This window comes from Cotesia typhae, unplaced genomic scaffold (genome assembly GCF_013202065.1).
Source record: "Cotesia typhae breed Kobodo isofemale line unplaced genomic scaffold, CoteBio_Ctyphae contig_5, whole genome shotgun sequence".
NCBI classification, from domain to species: Eukaryota; Metazoa; Arthropoda; class Insecta; order Hymenoptera; family Braconidae; genus Cotesia; species Cotesia typhae.
The window spans coordinates 12,196,303-12,212,416 of NW_027423757.1; the positions used below are offsets into that span (position 1 = coordinate 12,196,303).

The window sequence follows — 16,114 nt, forward strand, 5'->3', positions numbered from 1 at the left end:
GCAATCTATTTTCCGTTTAAGACCGATAGGATGTCGGCTTGGTCGATTAATCGTCAGACAATGCCTCGATTTGGAGATCCCCGTAACGCATTGCATCCAGACTGAGACTATTCAGGGATTCCGTAAGTAATGTATCAGTGGAGCTCGCTTCCTGGATATCGTCATCGATCGAAAACCGTGTCGTGGATCATTAATAGTTTGCTTCGTCTGGATTCACTGTTCATGTGTGTGTTTGTTATTGTAAACGGCAGAAAGGGGCCGCCGTGCCTGAGGCCACCAATTGGATTGGATCGGCTTAGCGTTGATTTAAGCCAATCAGTAAATATCCAGTCACCGGTGGCTCTACTCTTATATTATACACAGTGTAGCTTTCTACTGCTACATTCATCCTACACATCGACATCAGCAGCGTACCGCTGATCTCGTTAGTTCCATACAAGTTCAATGTTGCGTTCCACGCGTACATACAGAACAACGTACGCCCGCGCTCATTCATTCCAAACTCGGATCTATCATCTATTTTTCTCCTATTCTCGGGTTTTTCTTTTTTGGCCATCCGCCACCTTCTACCTCATACCTTCTACTTTTTTACCTTTCCAACTCCAATTCCAATATTAACATTAATAATGCTGGCCTGATTGCGTCCGCCGCTTTGCGTTACCAATTGGTAAATCATCAATTATTTATAAACTCTTAATGGAAATTTACTCTTGGCTTCGCTAATGTTTGTACACACTATTAGTGTGTTTTAAATATTGTTATGCACACAGAAATAATTACTGCCTGATAAATAATAATCTACGCAACAAGTTTAATTGATTTTTAATATATACTTGTTACATAATGACTTTTTTTTTTTTTTTTTTGCAGGCACGAGGTTTTAATGAGTAGCTGATTATTATTTTGCAGACTTTGCTGATTTTTTAAATGTGAGTTTTTAATTTTTTTACTTATTCAAATTTTAATTTTTGGTTGCAATTTATTTTATACCAATACTATCGAAAATTTTTAGGTCAAAATAGTTTGTATTTTTTTTTATAAATTTGGATGAAAAAAATACTCAAAAGTCACTTGGTAGGTTCAGAATTGGGTCAAGCTAATTAAAGGAATTTTGAATCAATTCTAAAGAAGCTTTTAGGTTAAATGAATTAATGTAATAAGTAAAAAATAATAATTTGGATATTAAGAAGAGTGAAATAGTCAAAAAATCAAAAAGTTAAGGATTTAGTGATTTTAAAATTAGGTAGTTGTGTACCTTCTGAGAATGTGTGCTGATAAAATAATAAGGGGTACTCGATGAAGATAATAATGAATGGTTAGGTATGTTTAGTTGTAAATAGTTATAAATGTGATTATCAACACACTTCTATAAAGTCTGAGTGTACACACGATTGAGTGCGGTGGTAAACGAGGTGGATACGTTAGTATTTTAAGCCTATTTAAGTGTGTTTGTCGTATAATATTGACATCGCGTACACCGCCGCAGTTGAGATCGAGTAACGCGCCACATCCACACATCCACACATGTGTACATTGTACATACATGTACTACGCGCACGGGTGTATTATATTAATAACAACCAAGTACAAAATGAACAACACGATTAAATAATAAATTTGTAAATACATATCAGTGTAAATATCCGATAATTTAAAAGCTAATTTATCGTTTTCTTTGTACACACTTTGTATAGTAGCTCCAGCTGTTTTTTTAAAATGTGTTGGTAAAAAATTCCCGTGGGTGGAGCGGGAGGCTGAGGATATCACCTCGAATAACTGTCAGCGGCGCTGGTAATCTTCGGCTAATCATGACAAATAGTGGCGTATGTTACATGTTTTATTATGGCCTGCTACGATGTGCCCGACCCGAAGGTGCAAAAGAGACAGAGAATGTGTAAGAGATGGATCGCCACTAGTTTTTGGGCTCGTTCGATATAATAGGATGAACCTGAATGCTGTGCGCTGCCAGGTGGGGTGCAACCGAATAGGACAAACTGGGGTCCAAGCTATTTTGTACAAACTTGCCTCAGCGGGAAACCGACATTGCCGGAACAATGGACACAAAAGTCAACTCGATTGGACACAAGTAATATTATAAAAATCAAATTTCTCTTACATTTTTTATAGTTGCGGTGAATTTAGGGGTTTATGGATTAGATGTTAACCATTAATATCAAAATTTGTATGAATAACTTAAATTTGGAATTAAAAGAGTTCAATCTGTTCCAAAAGTATCTAAACTAACTAAACAGTCTTCAAAAATATAAAAAACCACTTAGCCAAAATTCTTTTCATTATAAATTGTAATTTTCGGCAGTCAAATACTAACTGCACAGCTCCTAGCAAGTTCTACCCCCAGTTTACATAGTTTCCAAAACCCTAACATGCTAATTAGGCAGCACGACACTCGTCCCTGGTGACTAGTCCTAATTGACGGTGGTTAATTGAGAAATATGATTATTTGAGTTGATCCATACAACGTATGCTGTAGGGAAATTCCGATAACTTGACTCGTTGACGGATGACGGAGACTGCGTGACACTTTGCTGTTTATATAAGATATTTGGCCTCGCAAATATTTGGAGATTGTCTACATCGCCCCGGCCTGGTGGCTTCCTATATCTACAACCTTCCTCGCTCCACCACCAGCATATATCTGCCCGAAATTCGAGGCTCCATATTCCATATCTCGCCATTACAAATTCTGACATAACACTCTGCGGAGTCTCCTCATCTCCCATTAATTAGTGACAGTGATCTAATGATCATACTCACAATAATGATACGCTTCAAGATTACCAATGCCATAAACATACGCCCGTTTAATAAAATAAACATTGTGCATCAATAAGTAATGTCCAATTAATTCAAATTACAATAATTCTCGTAGCGTGTCCAAAATTGCAAACCAAAAAAATGCTCGTCCTTCGACAAATTGGCACGATTCGCATGTTGACTGTGGTCAACCAAAAGTAAACGAAATGGAACACTTTGATCGCGCATTCAAGAGGATAGAAAAGGTGAATCCTTTTTGGAATGAATTGAAAAGGAATTATGGAATCATAAAGAGAGTATCGGCATTCATGAACGGATGAGCTCTGAACATTGGAGGCCAAACATGGAGTATGGAACATAGGACACCCGGTATATGGCCATAGCCAGCCATAATGTATGTCCTGTGCTCGGACTCGTATGGCACGCTCTAGTACAGGGAATTCGAGTTGACAAATCATTAACTATGCATCGAGCCGACCAGCAAATACTCGTTACTAGTGCCTCGTCGGTTCTCCCTTCACCCTCGCCCTTCATCCCTTTCCTCATATACATATAAACATACATGGAGCAGTTCCTCCTACGTCACCCCTAAATACGTCGGTAAGCATCGCACATTACAATGTCATGCCTCTCTTGCCCGCAATTGATCGACGTGCTTGTAAGACATGAATAGTAATGAACCTCATCGTTGTCCTCGACGTACTCCGTCGATATACTAAATTTATTACCATAAATATTAATGCCTGTAATTATTATTTTTATTATTGCTGTTGATGGTAATCTATGTTATTATTGTTATTTTTATTTAGATTTGTGTTTGTGTTTGTGTTTGCATTTGCATTCCGTTTGAATTTGCATTGAGATTGTGTTTGATGTTAATGAAACTAAAATGGGAATTTGATTATTTACACGGGAATTTTTTGGTCTTTTCGATGATGATCTGCTCTGCTGCAGTACGATCCAATTTGTTAAAATAAATTAAATCCGTTTGTGAGTAGCTACGCACAATTTTACGTAAACCGCGACAAGGGAGATTCAGTTTACTCAAAGTTCAATCGCGAATCGTCAGCTCCGATCAGTTCCACTAATTATTGGCTGCAATTTAACGACCAAAAACATCACACAGAGCTCAAAGTGAATGTTTGCTGAAAAAAACACGCTCAAAATGACTCCTGATGTCGACAGTATTGAGTTACTCCACACTGACTCTGTAAAAGGGGGCTGCCTAGTTTATTCAAGCTAGAGAATTTCGCAGCAGGGGTTTGCTACCGTAGATTTACATTCACAAAGGGATGAGTTCTGGTATGCTGATACCGTTAATACATACCCACCAGCTACTACCCGGTTTCGAATTTATACCAGTAATACTGCGGTTCGTCTCACCCTTCTGCTTATTTACAAATCGAATGATTAATTAATTGGCATTATTTTTTGCGATTAACTTCAATAATTAATTGATAAACTTCATGTTTGTGTTAATACATAACAAATATTAATGTATTAGGCAATTATGGGTTGAATTATTGTTTTGGCAATTTAGCAAGTCAAAAAAATGATCATCGGTTATTATTGAAACGAATTTCTTAAAAATTTACCCAGTTCAAACTATTATGAGGTATAAAAATTTCGTGATATTTAAAAAAAAATTTTTTTTGAAAACTTGGAGGTCAACGACCTCGAAATAAGAATTCGGAATCAATCTTTGAATAAATAAAAAATAGTTAAAAAATTTATGGATTAACATTAGAATATATAAGGCAGTAAATTATGTATAATAGTATAAAAATGAATAAGAAAGAAGTAAAATATCAGAAATTAGGATAACAATACTCGGAGCACTCGAATTAATACAGTGGGTTTATTGTAATGGGAGAAGTGCATGCCCAGAATAACACAAAAGGGGCTGTATATAATGATGACCGATAATTTGACTAAACGACGAATGAATAAGAAAAAAGACCCTTCGGTCACGATTCGTTGGGCATGCCACACTATTTTTATTGTCTGATTAAATGCCATGAGAATATAAAAATAAATAGACCTTTTTTTGATATATTTTCACATATTATACATTATTTGTACTCTAACATGATACATACTTCGAGTCTGTAGTTGTTGTATTTTTCTTGTAAAAAATTCCTTTACTCACGTAAGGTTCTCAGACATGAGCAGCATTGCAGACGATAGACGAATAAGCGCCTTCCTTGGCCGGGCGGTGGGGCCGAGCGCGGAAGTAAAAGCCTTTTGGGGTTGTTTGACTTTACTTGAAGCTATGTAATTGAATATTATACCAGCTCTGTAGAAGCAGAAGAAAGAGGAGGAAGGGTTGAAAACTCACGAGAGGAAATTCTTCCATCTCGAGTCTACAGTCTACAGCCGCCAAAGAGTTGAGATTTCTATGGTAAAATCCACCGGAAGTGTGTTTACCCATTATTGTAGGTTGTAGGAGGTTTCCTGGCGCGAGCTTACAGAGTTGGATTCTATCCGCTGCTATCCCGGAAAATAGCTGGCAGTCCAACGCGAAAACCCTCAGGCAATTCCATCATTTCCGACCCAACTAGATACATGTGCTTTTTTTCGTTTGCCCTACTCATAAGATACCCTGTTAAGTCTATTTGACTTCCCCGGCATCTCTCTATCAACCCTTCTGCCATGTCAATAATTAATTCTCTTTTATTCATCTGGCTGATAATAATAACTCAATAAAGGTTAGAATTTTGAGATAAGAGATCAAGAAACCTCAGGAGTCTGGTTTTTGGACAAACAGTTATTATCATTCTGTTTCTCATCTTCTGAAATCAAATGAGCTGTCTTTACAAAAATTTTTAAATAGGCGATCATTAGATTAAAATTAACACAATGACTTTTTTTTGTTCCAAAATTGTTCAAAAATTTCCATTTTGACATAATTGTTTTCTCTTATCAAGTCCAATTATCTGTGACCTATTTTTAATTATTATCCAAAAACTGTGATATTAGTTGTCATCTTCAAATCATACCTCCAATTAATCAATTTTAACCCAAATTTTTTGTCAAACTTTCCTCAATTCCAAATATTCATTACTTTGAGAATTATTTCCCCTTTCTTCTGAAGTCCTCAGTGACTTAAGTACTGAAAGCGTCCTTTAATTCCCAGCTAATTAATAAACTTTAGCCATCTAGTCGGGGATCTGTAAACAGATAGCATCTCTTTTTCTTGAGTCTAGAGCGAAGTTTATCCGCCCGCTTAAAAGAAGTAAAGGGACACTGGGGATTTTTAGCGTTCTCAGCCTCTCTCATCCGTCGTATTCGCCCCAGAACCAAAAGTAACTCAAAGACACTTGAATTAAATTTCCTTCCCACAATTACTTCTCGTTTACCTTTCCAGCTCCAGCGACATCGACATACTAATTTATTTATTTATAAAACTCCGTTTAATTTTTCGGTCGGCGCTGAAAATCCGGGGAGTAAATGACTTTGGGCGTCCAAAATGTTTGCTTCCTATCCAACGCAAAGTTAGTCCTAGGACTCAAAGGTGCCGTGTGCTCTAAATTACCGGGTACAGTAATAACTCGAGAGTTATGATGCCAGATAACAGATAGCAAGTTGTTTGATTTCACAAAAGCCGCCTACATCCTTCGTCTCACCGTCGTAAACATTTATTATCATTATCATGCTAGATAATAATAACTTGTTTATGTTTATGATCATCATCATTATTTATTAATTTAATTTTCGGTCTTGTGTTTGTTCTTGGATGTTGTGCACATGATAATGCCTCTCTGATACACAAAAGTACATACTCGACCCAAGAACAGTTCACACGCAAGAACACACAATGACACATTGGCTCGTCCAACCGGACGTGCTTCCGGTCGCGTGGACGCCTTCGTTACCTGGAGAGGACTCGCGGTTCGAGTTAAGCGCGTGAACCTTAATTACGGGTCGTTTATCAAGACGAAGGCGCGTGCTGAAGTCCAGTAATTGTTGTTTGCTGGATGACCATCTATTCTACTGACAGTCAATATCGTTGAGACATGTTTAATGCTTCAATTATTAATAAATAAGTACTCTTGCTCGTCGAAGAGTTAGTGGGGGGTAAGATATATCACTCTTTTACGGTGTGAGTTTTTTTTTTTTTTTTTTTTTTTTTTTGAGATCTTTAGTGTGTATCGGGTCTACGTTGGCTATTAAAACACTCACAGTAAATATTTGATGAATGTTTGGCAATTTGTGATGTAACTTGTTCGAAATTTTTTTTCCTTTGAATTAATAATATTGAAAATTTTATTTTAAATAAATTCACAAAAAATTTCTTTGTTAAAAAGTGTAAGCTTTTTGCTGTTTAGCTTGTAATTAAAAATTATAATTCCATATCGCTCCATTATATATTATTATTACCCTTGCTAATCGTTTCAACAATTATTAAATGTTTATTCGTAGAGACTTGGCTGTGCAAACAATTGTATCAATTCAGAGTGATAAAATTCACATTGTACAATGACAATATTGATAATAGTAAACACTAAAATATTGATATAGCAGCAAGCACCAGAGTATAAAGAATAAAGAATAAAGAATAAAGATTAACGGGGGAGAAAGAGAGAAAGAGCTCGCAGAGTAGCTGGATCGAGAAAAGGAAATAAGTTAAAACGACACGACACATTAAACGGTGGTTAAGTTACATAAACGTTATAAATATTTGCCAGAATAGTTTGCCGTGATTATTTGTCATAAATTAACTGCAAAAAGTCTCCGTTACCAAATAAATATATACCTCACAAATAAATAAACAAAGCATCTAAATATTGTTACAATAACAAAAAATATTTTGATAAACATATTTGATGAGCGATGTGTGATGTGTGAAGTATGATAAGTTAGGCGCTCACCTGATCAGATGTAATGGCTCATCCACTAACACAGACCGGGTGAGTTTGGCCTTGGTGCTTTTGTCTTCTCACTTATTCGATTGAGAATCATCTATCCTCTGTCCTCTGTGTGCTTTTAATTTAGCAGGCGGCAGGCAAATGTTTGCACCACTCTCTTTCGATCGTACAATCGTTCCTCATTCTCGACTATCCTGGTGGTTATACTCTGGCTCTCCATTGACCTCCAGCTCCGGCTCCGACTCCAACGTATTCAACCCTTGTCTCCTCTTCTGGCTCTTTCCCTCTGGTTCACATGCTGATAGCTGGTAATTTAAGCCCTGTAGCCTGTACCCACCAGACTAGATTGCAACGGGTGAATATATTGGCCAACTTTGACCACAGTACCGAGTCGTCCGAGTAATCTATGTAAATACTCCCAAAGTCGCCCATTGGAAATCAATTTGCAGGCTTATAATAATTCACTTTTATTCCCACGAAGCACCACTTGTACTTTTGTTTGATTGTCTTATACACATTAACCTGGATGACCTGAAAAAATAAAATTACTGTTTAAACAATCGAAGATTAAATTCGAAATGGCGATGGAAATTTTACAACGACATGTGCTTATCCTGTCTGGACAAAAAGGGACCATTTGACCGATGAAATGGAATTAGATCACTTAAAGCTATTAAAAACTTGCAGAATTGACAAAACGTTCAATTACAAGGATAACGAAGAAAATGATTCCAAAATAAATGACCGAAAATTATTGATGATAAACAGAATGATGAAGAAGTAGAGCAAACTGAAGAAGGATTAAAAAGACACTAGAGGATTTAAGCAGAGTCGAAGACGAACAAGTCTTTGCATTACCTATGGCTTAAACTTGTGCCTGTACTTCTGTATCAAATAATATTGTCGTTAGCAATAAAACACGTATGTTTGATAAACGGGTTGGTGGGTAGCAGGAGTTTCCCGGGAGAGTCGAGAGTGAGTCGTTTACTCTGGATACATACAAGTGTTTATACTTGAGTAGACTAAAAATAAAGGGTGGAGTTTTTAAAATGCAGTAATGGCAACGGTACTTACGGAAATTAGACCTGAGGTGCACAGATATGAGAGGAACTAATGTAAGACCGTGGATCCAGATCGGGGATGAGAAGGGAGTATTTTCCAGCGGTGGTAGTGTATGCCGCAGCAAATATTTGCGTGTCAACACAGAAGCTTGCGTTTAGTTTCCCTGCTTATGCTGCGGCGCCGTCGCTCAGAGCAACAGCAACAGCAAGAGCAACAGAGTTATTTTTCAACCCTATTTATGCTTTACTGTTTATTGCTTTAATCAAATGTCGCTGGTTTTTGAGGTTTGCTGTTCTGTCATTTCTTCATTACTGCATTTTGGATAATCAAGAAAGAATACTCCCATAAGTTCATCAAGCGTTGTAAAAATAAACCATTAATATCTTGAGAATCGTCATCGACGACCTCGAATTCAATTATCACCTTAATAACTCCCAAGTGAGGGAAACAGAAGGGGATAACTATTTCCTGAATGATGAATAACATTACGTTGGTGATGATCCGTGACCTCAATTTACTCAAGTATTTTTTTATCGTAGTAAGTAAATCGAAATTGGAGCAACAAGCAAGCGGAGGTTTGATCAAGTGTCATTGATGACGACAGAGAACAAAAACAGAAATAAAAAGACTATTTGGCAGCCGAATTGGAAGTGGATATTTCAAAGTTACTAAAAATATGCAGGATTGTTAGAATGAATTAAACTTCATCAAATAAGTCGGTTTTTGGCCTAGAACAATGCAGAAATATGAAAATTATAGTTTGTTTAATTTTTACAAGATGGTTTTCAATACTAATTTATTTTTTTTTAGTTAAAATCAAAAATGTATAAATGTGAACCAACTTGACGATCTGACTTAAAAAATATCAAAAGAAAAATGCAATAAATTAGTAAAATTTCTCGAAAATCTCCTCAAAACGCAATTACAAACTAAATGAACAAAATTAAAAATAGACTAGATTGGTACACATGAAAACGAAACGTAATCCGTGTCTTTGTTGCGCTTTTGACCCCGGGACCCGGGACCTGTACACTATTCACTATACACTAGGTCGATGTCTGTCTGGTCTGTGTGCACGGCTGTGTTTGTCCCGTGCAAACTTTGTTTTTGCAAATAGAACCACGTGTTCCTGGCACCCTGACCATCGCTCTTATTCTCTTTTTCTGCTGTCCTTATCCGGAATAAGAGTATCGGGACTTTTTGCCCCTGCACCCCCGACACGCGACAGGTGCCCAGACCGCGGATTAAAGTTAAGTCGCTTCTATCTTTCTGCTGATGAGTGAGGTCATCAATTCTCGGATCTGTTTTGGTCCCGATTTAGGAAGAAACAATCTCAAGTTCTAAAACAGGTTCTGGGATCTCAAGATGAGGAGCCAAGACGAGGATCGGACCGATCTTGAAAGCTTAAACTGGTCAGCGTTGATGCTAGATGTCATGAGTTTTATTTTTATTTTTGTCGTAAACAACGGTACCCGAAACAATGGAGCTCTGAACATAGACGCGTGCTCTACAGATTTTATTTTTGAATTTGAACGTCCGTACAGTCAAGGATAATATTCGAAAGTGATGAAAGAATGGTCTGCGATACAGAGCAAGAGCATATGGACAGCGAAGTTACTTGACGACACGAGTGTGTAGTAAGAGGCTTCCGAGGAGTCAAAAGGTGAAACGTGGGCAAATGTATATACTAATTGAAGGGACCCGAGGAGGTGTACGGTAGCCGGGACACATGATTAACACCTCGAGACCTGGACCACACGCAGCGTTCGATCATTCTTACTCTTGTATTTTTATTTTGCGTTTAGTTGCGTCTCATGCCTTCACTTACTATTACTTCACACTCTGTTACTGGTCTATCCACTTTGAATGTTTGTGCTAGAGATATTTTTTCAAATTCAATTATATTTTTTTTCATTTTTTTACTTCATGCAAAGAACAGTTTATAAAGTACTCTTTATATAATTTAGTTGCTCTAAGATAAAACTAGATAAATTACAGTTAATAATTAATGAGGATAATTAACTGTTGATAAATTCAATTATTAAATAAATTTTTTTTCAAAGTTATTAAATTATTTATTGAATAAAAATTAACTAACAATTAACAAATCGTTTATTAGAACTGCTAATAATTTTTTTATTAACTTATAATAAATATTTGTTAATTAATTGATAACAAATATAATTTTTTTCCCCAAAAATATTCATTAAAAATTGAAAAATTAGAATCTTATATTTAGAAAAAAAAATTGTTTATAAATAAATAAATTTATCAACAGTAAATAAACTCTTCTGATCATCTTCAGTAATTTAAAAATCTTTTTCCCTTAAAATAAAAAAAAAAAAGGATAAAATTTATTATTGTATTTCTACCAGTTGTTGTTGAATTGTGTCCAAATATCGAGAGCTTTTTCCAGGAACTGAAAGAAGAAAAGGGCGCGAGTCTCGAGGGCAAAAGCCTGCCAAGGGATTCTATTAGTACAAAATTTCCGAGTTGGAAGAAAGTTTACACAACTGTTTTGTGTTTTATTTAGTATTTTACAGTTGGTATTGACGGTGGGTGCCATTACGCACTCAAAAACTCGAGACCGGCTGGCCTGGAATCTGGAGCCTCGGATTCGGCTTTCTGGCTCAACAAGACTTGGACACTTAAAAAGCAAATTCATAAATTCAAAAACAAGCAAATTGTTCCTCAAAGATTCTCAATGACCTCATCGCTTTAAAGCCGATCTTGCAAGTTTTAAACTAAAACTCTTCCTCGAGAATATGTGTATGAATATATGTATATTCCTCGCATGATAGAGTGGATGGTTCGCGCCCAACCCTCTCGAGTCCTCTCGAGCACCGAGCTGAGAGTCAAGAGGACCTTCTTCTCATCTGCATGGGTGGTCCTTTCTTCTTACGCATGCATTATATAAGTTCTCTGTGATGGAGAAAAGAATAACCGAACTCAAGAGTGACTACTCCGATCTCACCGGCGGTGTCTGACCTCCAGCCTTCCGTTTGCTCACTCACCTCCTCATTTTTCACTTAATTTTTTTATTATTGAAAATTATCGGCCATCAGCGAGAGGAGAATTGTCTTGATTCAAGACAATGAAACTTTTCAAAATTATTTTCTTGGTTCAAGAATTTTTCTTTTGATTCAAGTTTATTTTTTTTTCTTAAATTTAATTTTTTCCGAAAAATTATTTAAAAAAAAAATTAATTTTAAGAAAAAAATTTTTTGCCATAAATTATTTTTTTAAATTGTCAAATATCTGCTAAATTAATTATAATTTTTTTTGTGTATCTTCTGTCATTAAATTAACATCTCATTCGTTTTCGGTTTACAACTCTTGCATCATATAGAATGTAAATGTCTTGTTGAAGGACATAGATAACGACAAGTCCTTATAATTCTCGATGATGTGCTATTACTATGTATGATAGTGAATACGGAGGGCAGTAAGTAGAGGCAATATGGCCGATACATCATGGCGTGTCGTGGTGGTAGTTATAGTAGTCGACATTTAGTTCGCGGACACGAACGTTGGGCGCAGGACTTGGCTTGTATTGGGCAAGAGGGGTGAAAATACGTTGCCTGCTTTCTACAGATAACGACGGACTCTATATCCTTCTACTCCTATTTCTATCCCCGTTAGTCCTTGCTTCCAACTTCCACCTTGTCTTCTTCCCCTTGAACATATTACAAACTCGGATCTCTCCTTTCCTAAATTTGCTATCCTGATTTCTGTGACCGGCGTTAAGCCAGATCGATAATCCTTCGACCGCGGTCTGATAAATTCATGAAGCTTATGATTGATTGACAGTCATTTTCGTATCATTCTTCATTGTCATTTAATTTAATTTAACTAAAAAAAAAAGTATTTATTTATTTGACGTAACAGCGCAAAAATTAGGCCAATTAAACTTTGCAAATAAATAATATTTAATTTTATTTTGATACTTATTTAATCACTTGGAATCACCGATCAATCAGCGATGATGAGTCGAGTTTAAAAACAAAAATAGGAGATAATAAAAATGATAAATAAATGAAAAAAAAAAATTATGTACAAAACGGCATATCGGTTAATTATGTATGTGAGGTATATTTGAACGGAATTTCGCACATTATTACCTCGTCTGTATAATATGTATGTATGGATGTATATATGAGAGATCGATTTGCATACGGGGCAAGGCTTGCTCATCTCTCTTTCTCTCGTCCTCTGTCCCTCATTGGGAGAAACAAACACCGAGAATTTAAAACGCGACTCCAGTTTTATAAATAATGTTTGCACAATTTATCCCCGTTTTTACCACGTGGTAAATTTACACATACCGCGGCGATAATTTCGACAAAATATTCAGTCATGTTTTTAACCATTGCTCTTTCAATCTATTAATTGTTTTTTAAATTAATTTGTCATCATTTCCGAGAGTAAATATTATATTTTTTAAATATTGGGTGAAAAAACAGTATCTGGCTATTAACATTATTATTATTCTATTTATTCTCCTTTATTGTTTAATTTTGTTTATTTATTTATTTATTTATTTATTTATTCCATCACCATCAGTGATATTTTTTATTTTACCCAACTGGGTACCGCCATCTACTGGGCACAAGCTAGCACTCCCGATGGTTTCTGAAAAATATTAATTAATCGTTATATTTATTCTTCAAATAAATATTTGTTTGCTGAAAATTTATGGGTAATTTCCCAACAATTAGCATATTTATCCGTTAATTATCTCGTCATTCAATTACTGTAAACTGTGGACTTATCTTTTTTTTTTTTATTTTTAATTAAAATTTCCAGGATTAATAATTAATAAGATAATTTTTCTTTGCGACATTTTTGGTATTTATTTATCAATCATGTACAGAGTAAAAATTTTTAAATTCAATTTAGAGGACTTAGTGCCATCTATTGGATCATTATTGAAATAGGAAGTTACCTATAATATTTTAACAATAGGAAGAAATTTAAAATCGAAATTTTAGCGTAAAAAATTTTTACAAATAAATAGAAAAGTAAAAAAATTAATTACGATTAAAAAATATTTGATAATATAAAATTCATGACTGTGTTGAAGTTGGTTAGTATCGAAATATATCGAAATATCGAAAAAATATGGTCCCCGATTCCTTATTGGTCGAAATTAAGGCGCGCAATTTGAATTCCTAGTGAAATATTAATTTATAGAAAATTAGGTAATCCATGTAAATTATATCTTGAGTCATTAAAAAATAATCTAAACAGATTACTTCAAAAGTCAAATAAGAAAAAATAACTTTAGCTTTTGGTAAGTCTCTGCTGCTTTTTCTTTTCTCTCAACCCACTTTGAAACGCATAAGTAATAACCGCCGCAAAATCCTTAAATAAATATCTGTAATTGTTTCTATTATTGAGAGTCTGATAAATGAATGGATCCTCCAAGTACTTGGCTTTCTGACTAACATCAGCTACAATAAAATGATAATACGAGACACTATCTTTAATAACCTTCTGCTTCATCAATTCCAACTCGTCAAAATTAATTCTTTTTTTATATTCCGGATTTGCCTTTTCATAAGCACGAATAAACTTATGAAATTCTTCAGGAAAACAAACAGCGCCCGAAGTGTGCAGCCTTAAGGCATGATGCATGACAATAGAGAGTAGGGTATAACGGTCATCACTTCTGCGCTCTTCGTCTTCTTCCTCGATTTCTTCATCAGTTTCATAGCGATTTTCGACAAGTTTACGCTCATAAACGTAAGTGATAGGGAGGAATCCTCTTGTACATTTAGCTAATATATCAGCTCCGTTTTCAATTAGTCTCTTTATGGATTCAACTTGTCGGTACCGAAAAGCAACATGGGTAGCAGTTCTTCCGTATTTATTCCGAAGCTCAAGTTTTGCGCCATTTTCTAGGAGAATATCAATACATTCGCTTGCATTCCATCGAGCAGCTCTGTGAAGAAGTGGTCTCTTCGCATCGGGGTTGTTTATCAATTCCTTGTAAATCCTTTGTTTCAGCAAGTCGTTACGAGACAATTTTTGGAGATACTCAAACAAAAGCTGGAATCTAAAATATCTATGGAACTCAACGGTCCATTCAAAAATGTAGACAGCGTCTTCAAAAGTCAACTTGAAGTCTTTGTGCTGAATGAGATGAAGGAAGAATTGTTCATCGGGCAAATTCACCGTAATGCTGATTGGCTTTAGGCCATCAAAATCGAGTATGTTGACATCAGCACCTCGCAGAAGAAGTAGATTGACAGCTTCAAGTTTGTGCGATGCACAGGCAAAGTGCAGCAATGATGTGAATTTCATCTCACCACAAATTTCATACATTGCGTTCACGTCCATTCCATGACTCAAAAGCTCATCAAGAATGTCATTATGATTGTAATAAATAGCAGCATGAATAGGGTAGAAACTTTCAGCGTAATAGTGGGAATCATCGGGCAGATTAAATTTTTTATAATTTGGATTAGCTCCACCTTCCAAGAGCATTTTGACCATTTCTAAATCTCCGTGTCTGCAAGCGATGTAAAATGGCGATTTACTGCAGTTTGAAATATTTAGGTTCACTTTCCGTATTGTGAGAAGCTTTAGTATTACGTATAATTTTTTTGTGATTACCGTTTGAAGTATCTTATGAATATAATGTGATTTATTTAGGTTAATAATCTTACATTTGGTTAGAAGTTTCTCTAGAAGTTCTAGATAATTCGATTGTAGCAAATTCCAAACCAAACTCATGTAAACATTAGGAACTATTGAATCTTCGGAGACGAAGCTAATTAGCGTTTCAAGTATTTCATAAGAATGCGTGACCATCACTATCTCGAAAAGATTCTTTTGATATACATTCTTACAGTTTATGAGATAAGGTTCTTCTGTTAACAGCTCCTTAAGACGTGGAATATTGTGAGTTCTTATTGCTGTAAATACTGCTTTCATTCCGTGATTAGCCATCGTCTTCTGAAATAAAAAATTATTATTCAATTTATAATCATAATTTAAACAATTAAAATTGTTACAAAAGATAACCTTTCTTCTTCTAATTTCAAAGCCAATAATATTGAAAAAATTCACAGAAAATTTATAAAGTAATTTTTATATAAACTAACATTTCGAAATAAGCTTTTAATAAATTAACAAATTGATTTCGAAATCATGCCACGATTTTCGGTTGTAAGATATGTGCCACGTGGCACACACATCCATTACTAAGCTTCTGTTAAAGCAAACAGACTACTGTATTAATATAAAAGCTTATAAACTTAATCAATATAAAATATTAACTTTAATTATTATAAAAACTTATAAATAAAATACTTACATTTTTTTTTTTTTTATTTAAATTATAATTTTTGGCTAAAATTTGTACTAGCACAGTACTTTCGATTCAAGCTTTGATAAGAATACTG

The 16,114-nt window shown here is 35.1% G+C and overlaps 2 protein-coding genes across 4 annotated transcripts in view; one reads left to right on the forward strand and one right to left on the reverse strand.

Annotated features, from left to right (window-relative positions):
* LOC141530944 (uncharacterized) overlaps positions 1-16,114 on the forward strand; it is a 140,203-nt gene that overhangs the window by 65,544 nt on the left and 58,545 nt on the right. For all 3 annotated transcript variants that reach the window (XM_074248344.1, XM_074248346.1, XM_074248345.1), the window contains one exon: positions 871-929. The gene's annotated coding sequence lies outside the window, so the exon portion shown is untranslated. The remainder of the gene's footprint in view (positions 1-870; positions 930-16,114) is intronic.
* LOC141530862 (uncharacterized) lies at positions 13,533-15,752 on the reverse strand. Its single transcript, XM_074248226.1, has 2 exons — positions 15,735-15,752; positions 13,533-15,665 (listed from the first exon to the last, which is right to left on the reverse strand). Exon 2 carries the CDS (start codon positions 15,657-15,659, stop codon positions 13,989-13,991), a length of 1,671 nt encoding a protein of 556 aa, XP_074104327.1. The 5' UTR covers positions 15,660-15,665; positions 15,735-15,752; the 3' UTR covers positions 13,533-13,988.

Coding starts and splice junctions, on each gene's coding strand:
- LOC141530862 (XM_074248226.1), bottom strand. CDS start 15,659: ATGGCTAATCACGGAATGAAAGCAGTATTTACAGCAATAAGAACTCAC.